At 38.5% G+C, this 12767-nt stretch overlaps 1 protein-coding gene across 3 annotated transcripts in view; it reads right to left on the bottom strand.

The window, feature by feature from the left end:
* Clec4d (C-type lectin domain family 4 member D) overlaps positions 1-12422 on the bottom strand; it is a 14449-nt gene extending 2027 nt beyond the window's left edge. The window contains exons 1-6 of one of the 3 annotated variants that reach the window (XM_031380964.1): positions 12215-12422; positions 9356-9448; positions 7423-7530; positions 6267-6418; positions 4121-4236; positions 434-553 (exon numbers count right to left, since the gene is read on the bottom strand). In XM_031380964.1, coding sequence (XP_031236824.1) covers positions 434-553; positions 4121-4236; positions 6267-6418; positions 7423-7530; positions 9356-9448; positions 12215-12242 — 617 coding nt within the window. In that variant the 5' untranslated portion in view covers positions 12243-12422. Of the gene's footprint in view, positions 1-288; positions 554-4120; positions 4237-6266; positions 6419-7422; positions 7531-9355; positions 9449-12214 lie in introns of those variants that run through there. The other 2 variants (XM_031380963.1, XM_031380962.1) reach the window with 2 other exon arrangements.
* Positions 12423-12767: the final 345 nt, after the last annotated feature.

Raw genomic sequence — 12767 nt, 5'->3', positions numbered from 1 at the left:
AGAAATCCACCTGCCTCTGCCTCCCAAGTGCTGGGATTAAAGGCGTGCGCCACCACCGCCCGGCAAGTAAATTCTTAAAATACTCTCAAGGAAGCAACAATTAAAAACTGAATCCCATTGAATGATGATCATTCTCTCTACCAAAACACCACACAAAACTTCACCATCTTCAACATATGTGCGAATTAGCATATGTGTGCATATGAGAGAGAGCGAGAGAGCACAAACTATGCTATGTATGTTGAATTAAATTTAAACAAAAATAATAAAGAACATCTTTATGATTACCAGTGCTGTATAACCCAGTGTGTTCTCTAGTTCTATAATGCATGGACACTTCACGTTAGATTCATCTTCTCCATCCCTGTCATAAGGATCACGTTGAGGGCTTCCAATTGAATGTTATTCCAGGTAACTTACAAATCCTTCTCACCTCAAAGTGACAAGGAAAGTCATTCCAGACCCATTTTTCTTGGTTATAAACAAGGACAGCACAGTCTTCTTCCATAAAGTTATTGGTTTCCTCATTTTGCCAGAATCTGAAAAAGAAAAACTGAGATAGGATTTTATCCCAGGACAATTCAGAGAAACATAACAAATAGAGCACATGGATAAAATAGAGCTACAATCTGCACTGCAAGAGTCACCAGCCATATGTGACTATTAAACATTTGAAATGTGGCTTCCTTAACACATAAAAATCAGTAGTCTTCCTACATACAATGACAGAACTCATAAAGAAATCAGGGAGACAATACTATTCACAATAGCCCTTATTTCTTTAACCAAAGAAATTGGAATACGTCTAATAAAGCAAGTGAAAAACTCACACAATGACAACTTTAAAACCCTAACAAGGAAATAAAGAAAATGCCAGAAGATGAAAAAGTCTCCCTTTCATAGTGTGTAAGTGGTCATCCCAACAAAAGTGATCACAGAGTCAACTCAATGCTCATCAAAATTCTAAGGTAATTCTTACAGAAAATGAAAAAGCAAACTTAAATGCACTTTAATTAAATTTAAAATTAAATTAAACATGAATGTTCCAGGATAACCAAGCAATCCTGAAGAGTTAAAAAAAAAATCTGGAGGTATCACCACCTCAGATTTCAAACTATACTACAGAGCAATGCTTTAAAACAAAACAAAACAAACCACCACAGTACTGGCATAAAAATAGGCCTGTGCCTCAATGGAATGGAATCAAGGATGCGTACATAAGTCTCCATGCATACATCTACCTGATCTTTCACAGTGAGGCCAACAGTGAAGCTGGGCAAAAAGAGAGTATCTCCACCAAATGTTGCTGATCAAACTGGATAGCTATGTGCAAAAATAATGAAACAGAGTTCTCACCTCTCACTTTGCACGAGACATAACTCCAAATGAATCAAGAACCTCAGATAAAACCTGATACCCTGAATTTGACAGAGGAAAAAGTAGGGAACACTCTTGAACTCATTGGCATGGGGAAGGACTTCCTGAACAATGGGAAAGGCACCAGTAACTAATAAATGGGACTTCGTGGAAGTAGAAAAGTTCTATATTCCACCATTCAAGGGATGAGACAGCCTGCACGAGGGAACAGGACATTTATCAGCTTATACATCTGGCAGAGGATTAATATCTAGAACATACAAAGAACTGAAGGGAAAAAAGGTAAACATGAGGAAAACAAATGGAGATTGGGACTAAGCAGAGAGCTCTCAAAAGATGAAGTACAAGTGGCAGAGAAACATCTTTAAAATGCTCAATATTCTTTAACATCAGGGCAATGCAGAATAAAACTACTTTTATATTATTTTTTTATCTTGCCCCAGTCAGACTGCCTAAAAGCTAAACAAGCAAATGCTGTCAAGTGCTGGCATACATGTGGAGAAAGAAGAATGCTTGTTCATTGCTGGTGGGAGTACAAGCTGGTACAGCCACTATGGAAATCCATGTGAAGCTTCTTCAAAAAGCAAGAAATATATACTACTATGATCCAGCTATACAGTTCTTGGGCATATATGACAGACTCTACATCCTCCTGTAGATCAAGACTCTTCCTAGTCCATGTTCATTGCTGCTCTACTCACAATCGCTCAAGAAATAGAAATAACCTAGATGTCCAACAGTTGAGGAACAGATACTGAAAATGTGGTATATCTACACATTGAAATATTACTCAGCTATTAACAAAAATCAAATTATGAAACTTACAGGATGGAGCTGAGAACAGTCATTCTGAGTGAAATAAACCATAAGGACAGACAGACAGACAGACAGACAGACAGACAGACAAATAGATTTAAAATGAAGCCACCCTATAAGTTTCTCCTTTTAAATACCCAAAGCTAACAAATTAAAATACTAGTGCCAAGAATGGCTTATCTCCTTTGGATTTTTTGGCCAGTGAGGTTTAATAGACTCCTAAACATTATAATATATTACCAATGGTAGTGGTTACACTCCAGAACTTGACAGTATAGCCAACAACAAACTTGAGTCACAGAAATAAAGTTGGTGCTGCTTGGAAGCTTTGTCCCTACTGATTAGATTACATAGTGCTGGAAAGTGCTATGAATGCTATCAGGGTAAGCCTTATTCATCTGTATACATGGCAAGCTATAATAACAACTATCTGGCAAGACATCACAACTGGTATGGTAGTGACATGAACATTATAGGAGTAATGAACTTTCTTATTGGATTTAAGTCCTGCACCACAAAATGAACCCGTTATCTGACGCCATTGCCAGGGCAAGAATTTGTGGTATAGATCCTAGGTCCTAGGGGAGAGTCTACACTATTAGTTTGCTAACTGGACACAGTACTAACCCGATTCCTAATGACTTAATATTATTCTCATCTCTCAATCTTCATTATGGAAGCTTCTGTTTGCAGCAGATGAAAATTAGCACAGAGATCCACAACTGGCCAAGGTACAAATGAGAGATAAAAGAATGCTCACCTTTAAGTGGGACATTACATCACATTCCCTCCCTCAGAAATTCAGGGATCTTAATGAAAAAAGTGGAAGAGCCAGAAGAGATAGATGACTACAAGGACATAGTGTCCTCCAGACACAGCAGGGCAGCTGTACGCACGAACTCACAGTGATAGCATGCACTAATGTTGTGCAAGCTCAAGGCAAATCAGATCCCAGCATGGAGAGTGGAGGTGGGCACCAAGTCCCATCTCTAGCCAAGGGAATTGACAACTGCTGGGAGGGGGAAGAGTCAATGTTTACAGTGTGGCCCGATAGACCTTCTACCATATATCCAAGAACATACAGATAACAGAAAATGTCTGGAATAAATGATGATAACACAACACGAGGTGGGAGAGGAGAAAATATGAGAAAAACACATTGTATGACATTCTCAGAGGGGGTAAAAACCTTATTTTAAAAGACAAAGAATGAAATGTGGTTTCTTCATACTGAGATGTCCTTTGAGTGTAAGTGCGCATGGATGTACTGTGTTAAAACATTACTAATAATTGATAGTTGATGTATTGTTACCATAGGTTTTACCAGTTGCTCCTTTTTTATCCTTCTGGTGTGTATGTGTGTATGTGTGTGTGTATTTTTGTTTTGTTGATTTTCATTCAAAGCGTTGTCTTGCTACATACCTAAGTCCTAATGAGAACTCACTGTGTAATCCAGGGTTGCCTCAAATTATTAACTCTCTCAATGTCAACTCATAAATACAAGAATTATATGTGTGTGCCACCATGTCTAATATTTTTTTTACTTTTTTCACATGATTTCTAGGAAAATTCAAACTATATATATGATATTATATTACTATACTACCATGGTTTCAAAAAAGAAAATTAACAGGTTAAAACTCTTTCAAAATTAATTTTAGCTCTTATACTATTGGTTATCTAAATTATAATCTTAAGAATCCCTTTTTCATATTATTCTCATTATGTCTGTTCTTTCATAAACACTCTGCTGAAGTCATGGGGTTATTCTGTAGTGTGAATACAGCATACAGAGACTGCCCAGCTGCTGGTGATCCACTCACTGAGTAAGCACTTACATTGGTGTACCTTACTCTAAAATGAGTTCTCCTTGCCATCCTTCTCATGTTTGCTTATAAATGCCCTTAGCCCCAACCAATATACTTACACCATGTGTGGATTAAATGGGGTCTTGTCCACCCACTGCCATTGACCTTCCACATTCTCATCAGTAATTCCCAAGAAATAGGAAAATCGTTTATCCAAAAGCTGAGTCACAAAATTCTGCATACAAAATATACATTTTTTTAAAGTAAATGCACTTTTACAATGATCACAATGTCAGATAAATCTGTCTTCAAATCTGCTTAGTATGATAGGAGGAGCTTTAACCTCATCAAACCCTGAGTCTTCTGACAATTCCACTGCTACATAGGATCACAGTAAAAATGAGATTGTATTTGCAAAGTTGTGTATGAGCACAGGTCCTACATGGACTTACACTGAAGCACAAGGCCTACATGGGCTTACACCAGTACCTCTGTATATGTATTATAACTATTAGCTTAGTATTTTCATAAGACCCCTAGCTATGAGAATGAGTGGCTCCCCCACTCTCTTGCCTGCTCTTGGGTCTCTTTTCCACCTGTAGGGTTACCATATCCAACTTCAATGTGATGCATTTTGCTTCATCGTATTATATTTTATTTTGTCATAGTGAGTTCTCATCTCATAGAAACCTGTTCTTTTCTAATAAGAGACCTAAATGGAGTTGATCTGGAGGGGAGGATAGACAGGGAGGAGCTGATAGGAGTAGAGAAAGGGAAAATTGTAATCAGGATATATTATATGAAAAAAATCTACTTTTGATAAAAGGAAAACCCTTTAGCTACATATTTCATTCAATTCTATATCATCTGAAGAGTTGGAAAACGTATTGATGGCAGTCAAGAAGACAGGATCGCTAAAGAAATTCTGTAGAGGAACGGAAAACAGAAGCTTAGGTAGGGCACATATTGAAAATAAATCACACGAAGAGAGCAATTTCAGCCCTTAAAAAGCTGAATTTACTTTCAAATGCATTTATTTATAATTAATACCACATGTTAGAACTATTTTCCATATACAAGAAGCCATTTCAGTCCTGATTAACTAACTACTCATGTAATTATATATTCAGGAGAACTATTCTATGCCTGACTTTTCACAGACAATTGGAAATATAAGAGTAAAGAAAGTGTGATCTGAGCCTTCCATCAAGTGGGAGTCATTGGAAGACCTGCAACTTACTGGAGTAAGGGCTAACATCCCATTGTGCTCAAAGAGCCTTAGCAGAGCCAATATCACAGACTAAGGAGTGAAGAGTTGGAAAGAATTGGTTTCTGGGAGAACTGACACATCCTTAAAGTCTGGAAAGACCAAAATTTGGCCATATAGGAAAAAAACTGACAAATTTTCTAACATATAAAGTACTTACATTTCTGTTCATGTGTAGCACCTGCATGGGTCTGCACCATGTCCTTTTTGTATATGTTATGGCTATTAGCTTGGTGTTCTTGTAAGAAAGGAGCTAGGGGGTGCGGAGGGAGGGGAAACTGTAGTTGTAATATATTGTACGAGAGAACTTATTTTTAGTTTAAAAAGAAGAAAATATACATTTTACTATACAATTTCTCATGTGTGCAATATTTTTAGAGAGAGGGTAAAGAATGCTATAATGTACATTGGACTTTGTAGTAGGAAAAGCATAGTTGGAAAAATCAATGAGTTGATTTGAAGGAAGAGGGAAAAGGAAAAGGAAAAACTGGAAGAGGAAGAAAAGGCTTTCCAGGCTGATCAGAAAGATGAAGAAAGAACACGAGAGAGCCAAGAACCTTCTCCTCTATGAAGGGATTTAAACCAACAGAATGATTGGTGGTCCTGACACAGCGCAGAATTACCTGAGAAGGGAATCTCAGTTGAGGGATATATGAATTAGCTTGGTTTGGGGGTATGTCTGTGTGGAATTGTGTGTATTACTAACTGATATAGGAGGATCCAGCCCACTGTGGTCAGCACCATCCCTTAGGCAGAGGTCCTGTGCTGAAAAGGAACTAAGCTAAGTGTGAGTCTTTGAGTGGGTCAGAAAGTAGTGTTCCTCCTTGATTTCTGTTTCAAGTTCCTGGATGAATCTCTGCCCTGAATTCCCTCAATGATGGACGCTAAGTTGTGAGCCAAAATCAACTCTTCCTTCTTTGAAGCTACTTTTGGTTGTAGTGTTTGTCACAGCAATAGAATGAAACCAGAGCATCAGGATGAGCTAAGGTAATGCATACCTGTTCTGCCTCGGTGTTGATGGTCACCAGATGACTGCTCATCGCTGAGCAGTTCCTCTCGCTCTCATGCCAGGTCTGGTTGTCATTAAGAGGGAAGTAACAGTTAGACTGGAAGGCCCTCCAGCTAACAGGACAGCAGGTCCAGGTACCTCCTCAAGTGAGAATTGACATAGATGTTAGTTACCACGGAGCACTTAATTTGTGACAGGTTCACAGTCATCTTACTTCAAGTATTAGCTCAAAAGATATTCAGTGTCACTACACGTATTTTGCTTTTGTATTTAAAATATTTCCCAAGCTAGCAGTGTGACTCGATGTGTAAAACACTTCCCTAGAATGTGAAAATTCTGAGTTTGATATTTATTAAAGAAAGAAAAGAATTGAGAGATGGGACTGGGGGTAAATTAAATTAAGCAAAATGTTCCTATAACAAAGCCTTTTTACAGGATATTCTATTTGTAAGAAAAGCAAAGGCTATGTAGAACTCAAGGGTTTAATTCTTCCTAACCTTATAAATTCCAGAATGTAAATAAAGAGATAATGCAACTCAGCAAGCAGTAACTGTTCTCACCATATATCTGAGCCAAGGAAAAACTGAATGAAGTTCTTTTTGTATTTCAGATGTCAAAACTGCCCACAGTCTAAGTATAATAACACTGACCTGAAATCTAAGCTCCTAGGAGACAGAGGCAAGAATGACCCTAGTTCCAGGCCAGCCTGGGCTACATAGTGAGGCTGTGTCTCAAAAAACAAGTTCTGTTGATGTGGAGCAATTGCCTAGCATGTACAAGGCCCTGCATTTGAACCCCAGCCTCCCTCCCTTTCTCCCTCCCTTTCTCCCTCCCTCTCTCCCTCTCTCTCTTTCTCTCTCTCTCTCTCTCTTTCTCTCTCTCTCTCTTTCTCTCTCTCTCTCTCTCTCTCTCTCTCTCTCTCTCTCTCTCTCTCTCTCTCTCTCTCTCTCTCTCTCTCTCTCTCTCTCTCTCTCTCTCTCTCACACACACACACACACATCAATAATGCATTACACCAATTGATTATAGTCATGAGAAACTTCTCTGTCCTAGTCGACTGATACTCATTCTTGCAGCTAGATCTCATCCCTACAGATGCTTTGTAAAGGCTGGATGGGAGCAAGTAAAGAAGTTTACTCTGCTACCTGTAGCTCCAGGCTGTGGCTCCTCTCGGATGCACGTTAGCCTTGTGTGGTAGTCTGACAGCTTCACAGTACTTCCTCTCTTCCAACGTAAAGAGTAATGATGAGTCACTATCATCAGAAAAAAAAGTTGTTTTTCTTCTGCTGTATAGCATCGACTTAGAAAAGTGGAATGATCTCCCCACCTTTCTCCTTCCCTCGAAGTTAAGGTCCCCATACCCTCCTTTTTTCCTATGCCATTTCATGATCCCAGGTAAATTCAATGAAAGCTAATTTTTATTATCATATTGTCTATGATTTCCATTGGAACTTTTGGAATCTTTCAGGTGCATACGGTTTTCAGTTTATTTCACCAGAATTTGCATAATTCTGGAGATTTTGGTAAGCCCTGAGCTAGTTACACAAAGTTTTGTGAACTTCACATGTTTAGCAATATTTTTATTTTGGACTATAATTAAATATTGAAACGTAAAAAAGAAAACCATAAATGTACAGGTAAATAAATTAGTGTAATGTAAACACTCTTGGCAAAGACTGTCAAGTTCAAAAAATAAAATATTGTCAACATCCCAGGTAGCCATCATACCCCAGCATGACTCATTCTTCCATTTTGTGGCTTTTAAAATATTCACCTTGTGCTTTGCTTCACAGTTTCAGCTTAGACCACACAAATCAGAATGACTTCTGTTAGACTTTTCTATGAATGGACTAAGATGCCCTGCATCCATTGGTGCTGTTTTGTCCCCAGCACTGTTTCTGAAGTAATATTGCCACCTATAGTTATGGTCCATCCATTTTCATAACTGGACAGTGGCCTATTGTCTTCGTGGAGTAAAGCACCCTGATCTCTTCGGCTTTCAGCACTTCCATGGCTTCCAGTATTAGGCTGCTGTGAACTGCGCTACCCTAAGTATCTTTGATCTTACATCCTAAGGACAGTAAGTACATATTTCTATAAGCCATGTGTGCCTTGGAGTGGGATAGCCAGTACTTGTGCATGCATGGTAAATGGGGTACATGGGAAAGCTTTCCAGACAGATTTCCCCCTACGTGCTCCCTCCTGCAGGTAAGCGTCACAGGTCCAAGTTCCCTGCACCTTCGTCATCGGATGCTGTGGATTTTGCGTCACTACGAACCTAGTGCTTCTGCAGGGGTGACTCACTGTGAGTTGCAGTTTTACTTCCCTAGCAACCACTGAGGTTGACACTGGGTGTGTGTGTGTGTGTGTGTGTGTGTGTGTGTGTGTTATGTTTTCCTTTTCTGTAGTGCCTACTTTAGACTGTCCATTTTTATTATATTGCTGACATGCTTCCAATTGTTTTTACAGATTAATATATATTTCACACATCAATGCAGTTATAGATTTCTGTTCTCACTACAGCAGGTTGTTGTTTGTACATGATATGATGTCATTTATTAAATAAATTTTATTTATTAAATATAATCAATGAAGTCTACAACATTAATTCAATAAAACAATCCTTTCCCCTTAACTCTGCAATATTCCCCTCAATATTAGATTAGGAATTACATATTCAGAGTCTATACTGCCACTGTTTATTCTTTCCTTTAGCCTATTTGTCTTAGGCCTATAACATAGTAATTCAGTCATAATCTCATCTTATAGCTTGATGTCAGAGAGAACATTAGTAGCGGCTTCATGGCTACATATTTGTTCCCAGTCTTTATGTGGACACAGTTAATGTTTAGAGCTTTTATATGTCGGTTATACCTCAGCAAAGTGATTATTTTTGAAGCAAACAGGGCAGTATCATACAAATTAAAAAAATATCAAAAGCACACTCTGATAGTAAGCCTAAGACAGGGAGTGAGTTGTACGTGGATAAGCTGAGGGAAAGCAAGGCTTCGGGAACATGTGTTGGAAACTTGTTGGGAAGATAATTCAAAAGGAGCTTCACTCTGGCTAGTAGCTTACCGAAACAAGTTGAGATAAAGCAAGCACTGAGGAGTGAGATGGAAACAATAGCGAAGACCCAAGGGATCAGCTGAGGATGTCGGGCACCTTTTGCTAAAACAAAAAGGAAATAGGTTAGTCTCCTCTCTGTCATAAGATGAAGGAAGTCGAGATTATCAAGGAGCAGGCTAAACGTCAAAGTACGTAAAGTATTTTAAGGGTTCAGGAGACTTAAATATTTTCTGTGACTAAACCAATGTTAGAGCCTGCTAAATTGTTATTATTTACCAATGTAAATAATAACAAATAAAAATATAAGCTTGTTTTTATAAGCAGAACGTCAGAACATAGAAGTTATAAAAATCATAGCTTCTGTATACATAGTGTAATGCAGGTACACACACACACACACACAATCACGTGCATGAAGAAAGCCCTTGAAATATCATTATTGAAGACATATAGTTTCTAAAGTCAATTAAAACACTAAGCAAAATTATGAGCAATAAGTTATTGCATAATTTATTTATTTTTACATTTCTTGTGATTTTTTTAAATTAACCATTCCTGTCATTTACATCTCAAATGATATCCCCCTTCCTGGTTACCCCTCCACAACCCTCTCATCCCATCTGACCCCCTCCCTTTTGCTTCTATGAGGGTGCTCCCCGACCCACCCACCCACTCCTACCCTACCGCTACAGCATCTCCCTACTCTGGGGCATCAAGGACACACAGCTCCTAGGGCCTCCCCTCTCACTGATGTCAGACAAGGCCATGGTCTGCTATGTATGTATCTGGAGCCCTGCAATCCCCTCCCTGTATACTCCTTGGTTGGTAGTCTAGTCCCTGGGAGCACTGACTAATCCAGCCAATAAGCAGTAAATTTAATCTGTTGAAATTATAAGGGGTCATCAAACAAATGAAAGTATGCACTATCCAGGAACTATGAACTCAAATATTGTGGCAAGATTTTCGTATCTATTCAAAAGGCATATTGAAAGCATGCAGTGTTGGCGTGGCTGACAGTGATGGCTATGTTGTTCAGAGTAGGAAGGAAGAATAAACCCTGAGAAGCATCAATGAGCAGTATTTACTCATTCTTAGCTGTGTCTGCGTGTGTGTGTGTGTGTGTGTGTGTGTGTGTGTGTGTGTGTGTGTGTACACGTGTGCCAAGGTGCTCATGTGGAAGTCAGAAGACAACCTGTGGGAGTTAGGTCTGTGTGGGTCCTTAGGCTTGATAGCAGGTGCCTTCACCTACTGAGCCAAGTGGCTGGTCCAGCATTTATCCATTTATAAATGCATTACATTTGCTGTACCAACTTCAGTCTAGAACTCCATGACCCAGAAATAACTGCATTTATTTGTATAAAGAATTACTTCTTGCAGTATTTTTTCCTGCCAGGTCTGGTGCAACAGGAATGAAATTCCAACTACGCTGGAGGTGAGGGGAGAATTGAAAATCCAAGCTCTACCTGAGTTATAGAGGGAGTTCAAATCTAGCCTAGGAAACACAGTGATAGTCTGTGAAGAAATTAAAAGTAAAGAAAGGGCTGAGTGTGTATAGCTCAGGATGGAGCACTCACTTCTCTAGCATGTGGTAGACACTGTTTCTAATTCCCCGCACAAAATAATAACCCAAAACAAACAAGCAAAACACACACACACCAAAAAACAAAAACAAAAAAGCAAGTAAACAAACAAACAAACACAAACAAGAACCAGGTTTTTTGATACAGCGTGGTCCTGGTGAAGTTAGCTCTAGCAGACAGATGAGATTAAGCAAGATTTAAATTGTAAGCATAATTTAACATTTTCCAATATATTTATTACTAGAACATCTTTTATTTAATCCTTGATAATTTCATACATCTAAGCACTGTATCTTTATCATTTCCTTCCTTAAGCCCCATCCCCATTTCATCCTCCTCCCATCCCCAGGCATCCCCTACATGTTCCTACTTTCCGTTTCACATACTCTGCTTTGCTGCTTTTTCTCTGTAATCCTCTGAGTCTACTAAGTGCTGTCTGCTGGAATGTTGACTGATATTGTTTGTTTAATCTTATGATAAGTATTGTGCAGGCCATGTCTTATCCAGAAGATGCATCAATAGTTTGCTTATAGTAATATAATATAATTACTATAACAAAGTATTACTTAGCAGTCTCACAGTGCAGATCCAGTAGCATCCTTTAAATCAATCAGGAAACCAGGTAGAGTCTCTGGCATACTTTGAGCCTATGTCTATGTGCTCTATATATTATTTCTCTCCCTTCCTGTCAAAGGAATCTTCCAAAGTATTTAATTCTCCTTTTCTTTTTATCTTGTTTCTTTTAAAAAATATACATTTTATCTTCCCTATTGCTTCTATCTGATTTTAGAATCTCCTTTCCTTGGTCTTAGAATCTTCAGCTTACCAGGAGTCAGCTGTACCCTTTGTCTTCATTAAGGCCATTCTCATTGTATTCTCATCCCCCTCATCTTAAATCTGTACACTGCCATCAATTCACATTTAAAAATCACAGTCATGAATACTTCATCTAATTAAATTTGAAAAGGGCTGGGCATGATCACACATCAATTATAGATTCAGCCCTCAGAAGTTGGAGGAAAGGAGGTCAAGTTTGAGGCAATCCCAGAAAACTCAAGACCATCCTATGCTATATAACAAGACTTTATCCTGAAGAAGGAAGAGATAAGGGGAAGAAGAGGAGGATGAGGAGGAGGAAGAAGAGGATCGGGGAAAGAAAGGAAGAGGAGAAGAGAAAGAGAGTAGGAGGGAGGGAAGTGAATGGATAGATAGATAGATAGATAGATAGATAGATAGATAGATAGATAGATAGATAGATAGATAGATAGATAGGTAAAGAGAGACTCACATTTCATTTGGGATTCTTCCAGCCACATTATGTGTGTCAGAACACTTGGTCTGCTCTTTACTTCTTAGCCAGAATGTATATTTTCATAACAGATCTCTCTTCAGAAACATTTAAGATTGGACATCAGTACATCTGACCTATTCTGGTAAGATCAGTAAGTGTTGAGTACAAGAGAGCCAAGTGAAAAAGAATAAATCTTAAAAACAGAGTTTCCTCTAATGTACTCCAACAGATGGAGCAAAGAGGAAAAGGAAATTGAGAAAGCAACCCCAAAGCAGTCAGTAGAAACTTCCAGAAGTGTGTCATGTAAGATTTCTCAATGTGTTTTTGCTACTCATATGTCATGTTTTCAAAGGTAGTTTGAGGTAAAATAAGGCTTAGAAAATTCTCTAGCTCAATGAGATGTGTCCAAGATGACAATGAACAAAGTTTAATATAGATTTTTGTGCATATTGTGCATGTGGAGACATGAAATCCTTTGCTTTAGAAACAAGGAAGAAGTTGGTAAAGCCACTGATTAAATTTCAACATTTTCAGTGTTACAAGTGCTGGA

The sequence above is a fragment of the Mastomys coucha genome, unplaced genomic scaffold (genome assembly GCF_008632895.1).
Source record: "Mastomys coucha isolate ucsf_1 unplaced genomic scaffold, UCSF_Mcou_1 pScaffold20, whole genome shotgun sequence".
Lineage (NCBI taxonomy): Eukaryota > Metazoa > Chordata > Mammalia > Rodentia > Muridae > Mastomys > Mastomys coucha.
The sequence above is the reverse complement of the archived record's forward strand: the minus strand, read 5'-3'. Positions and strand labels throughout refer to the sequence as shown.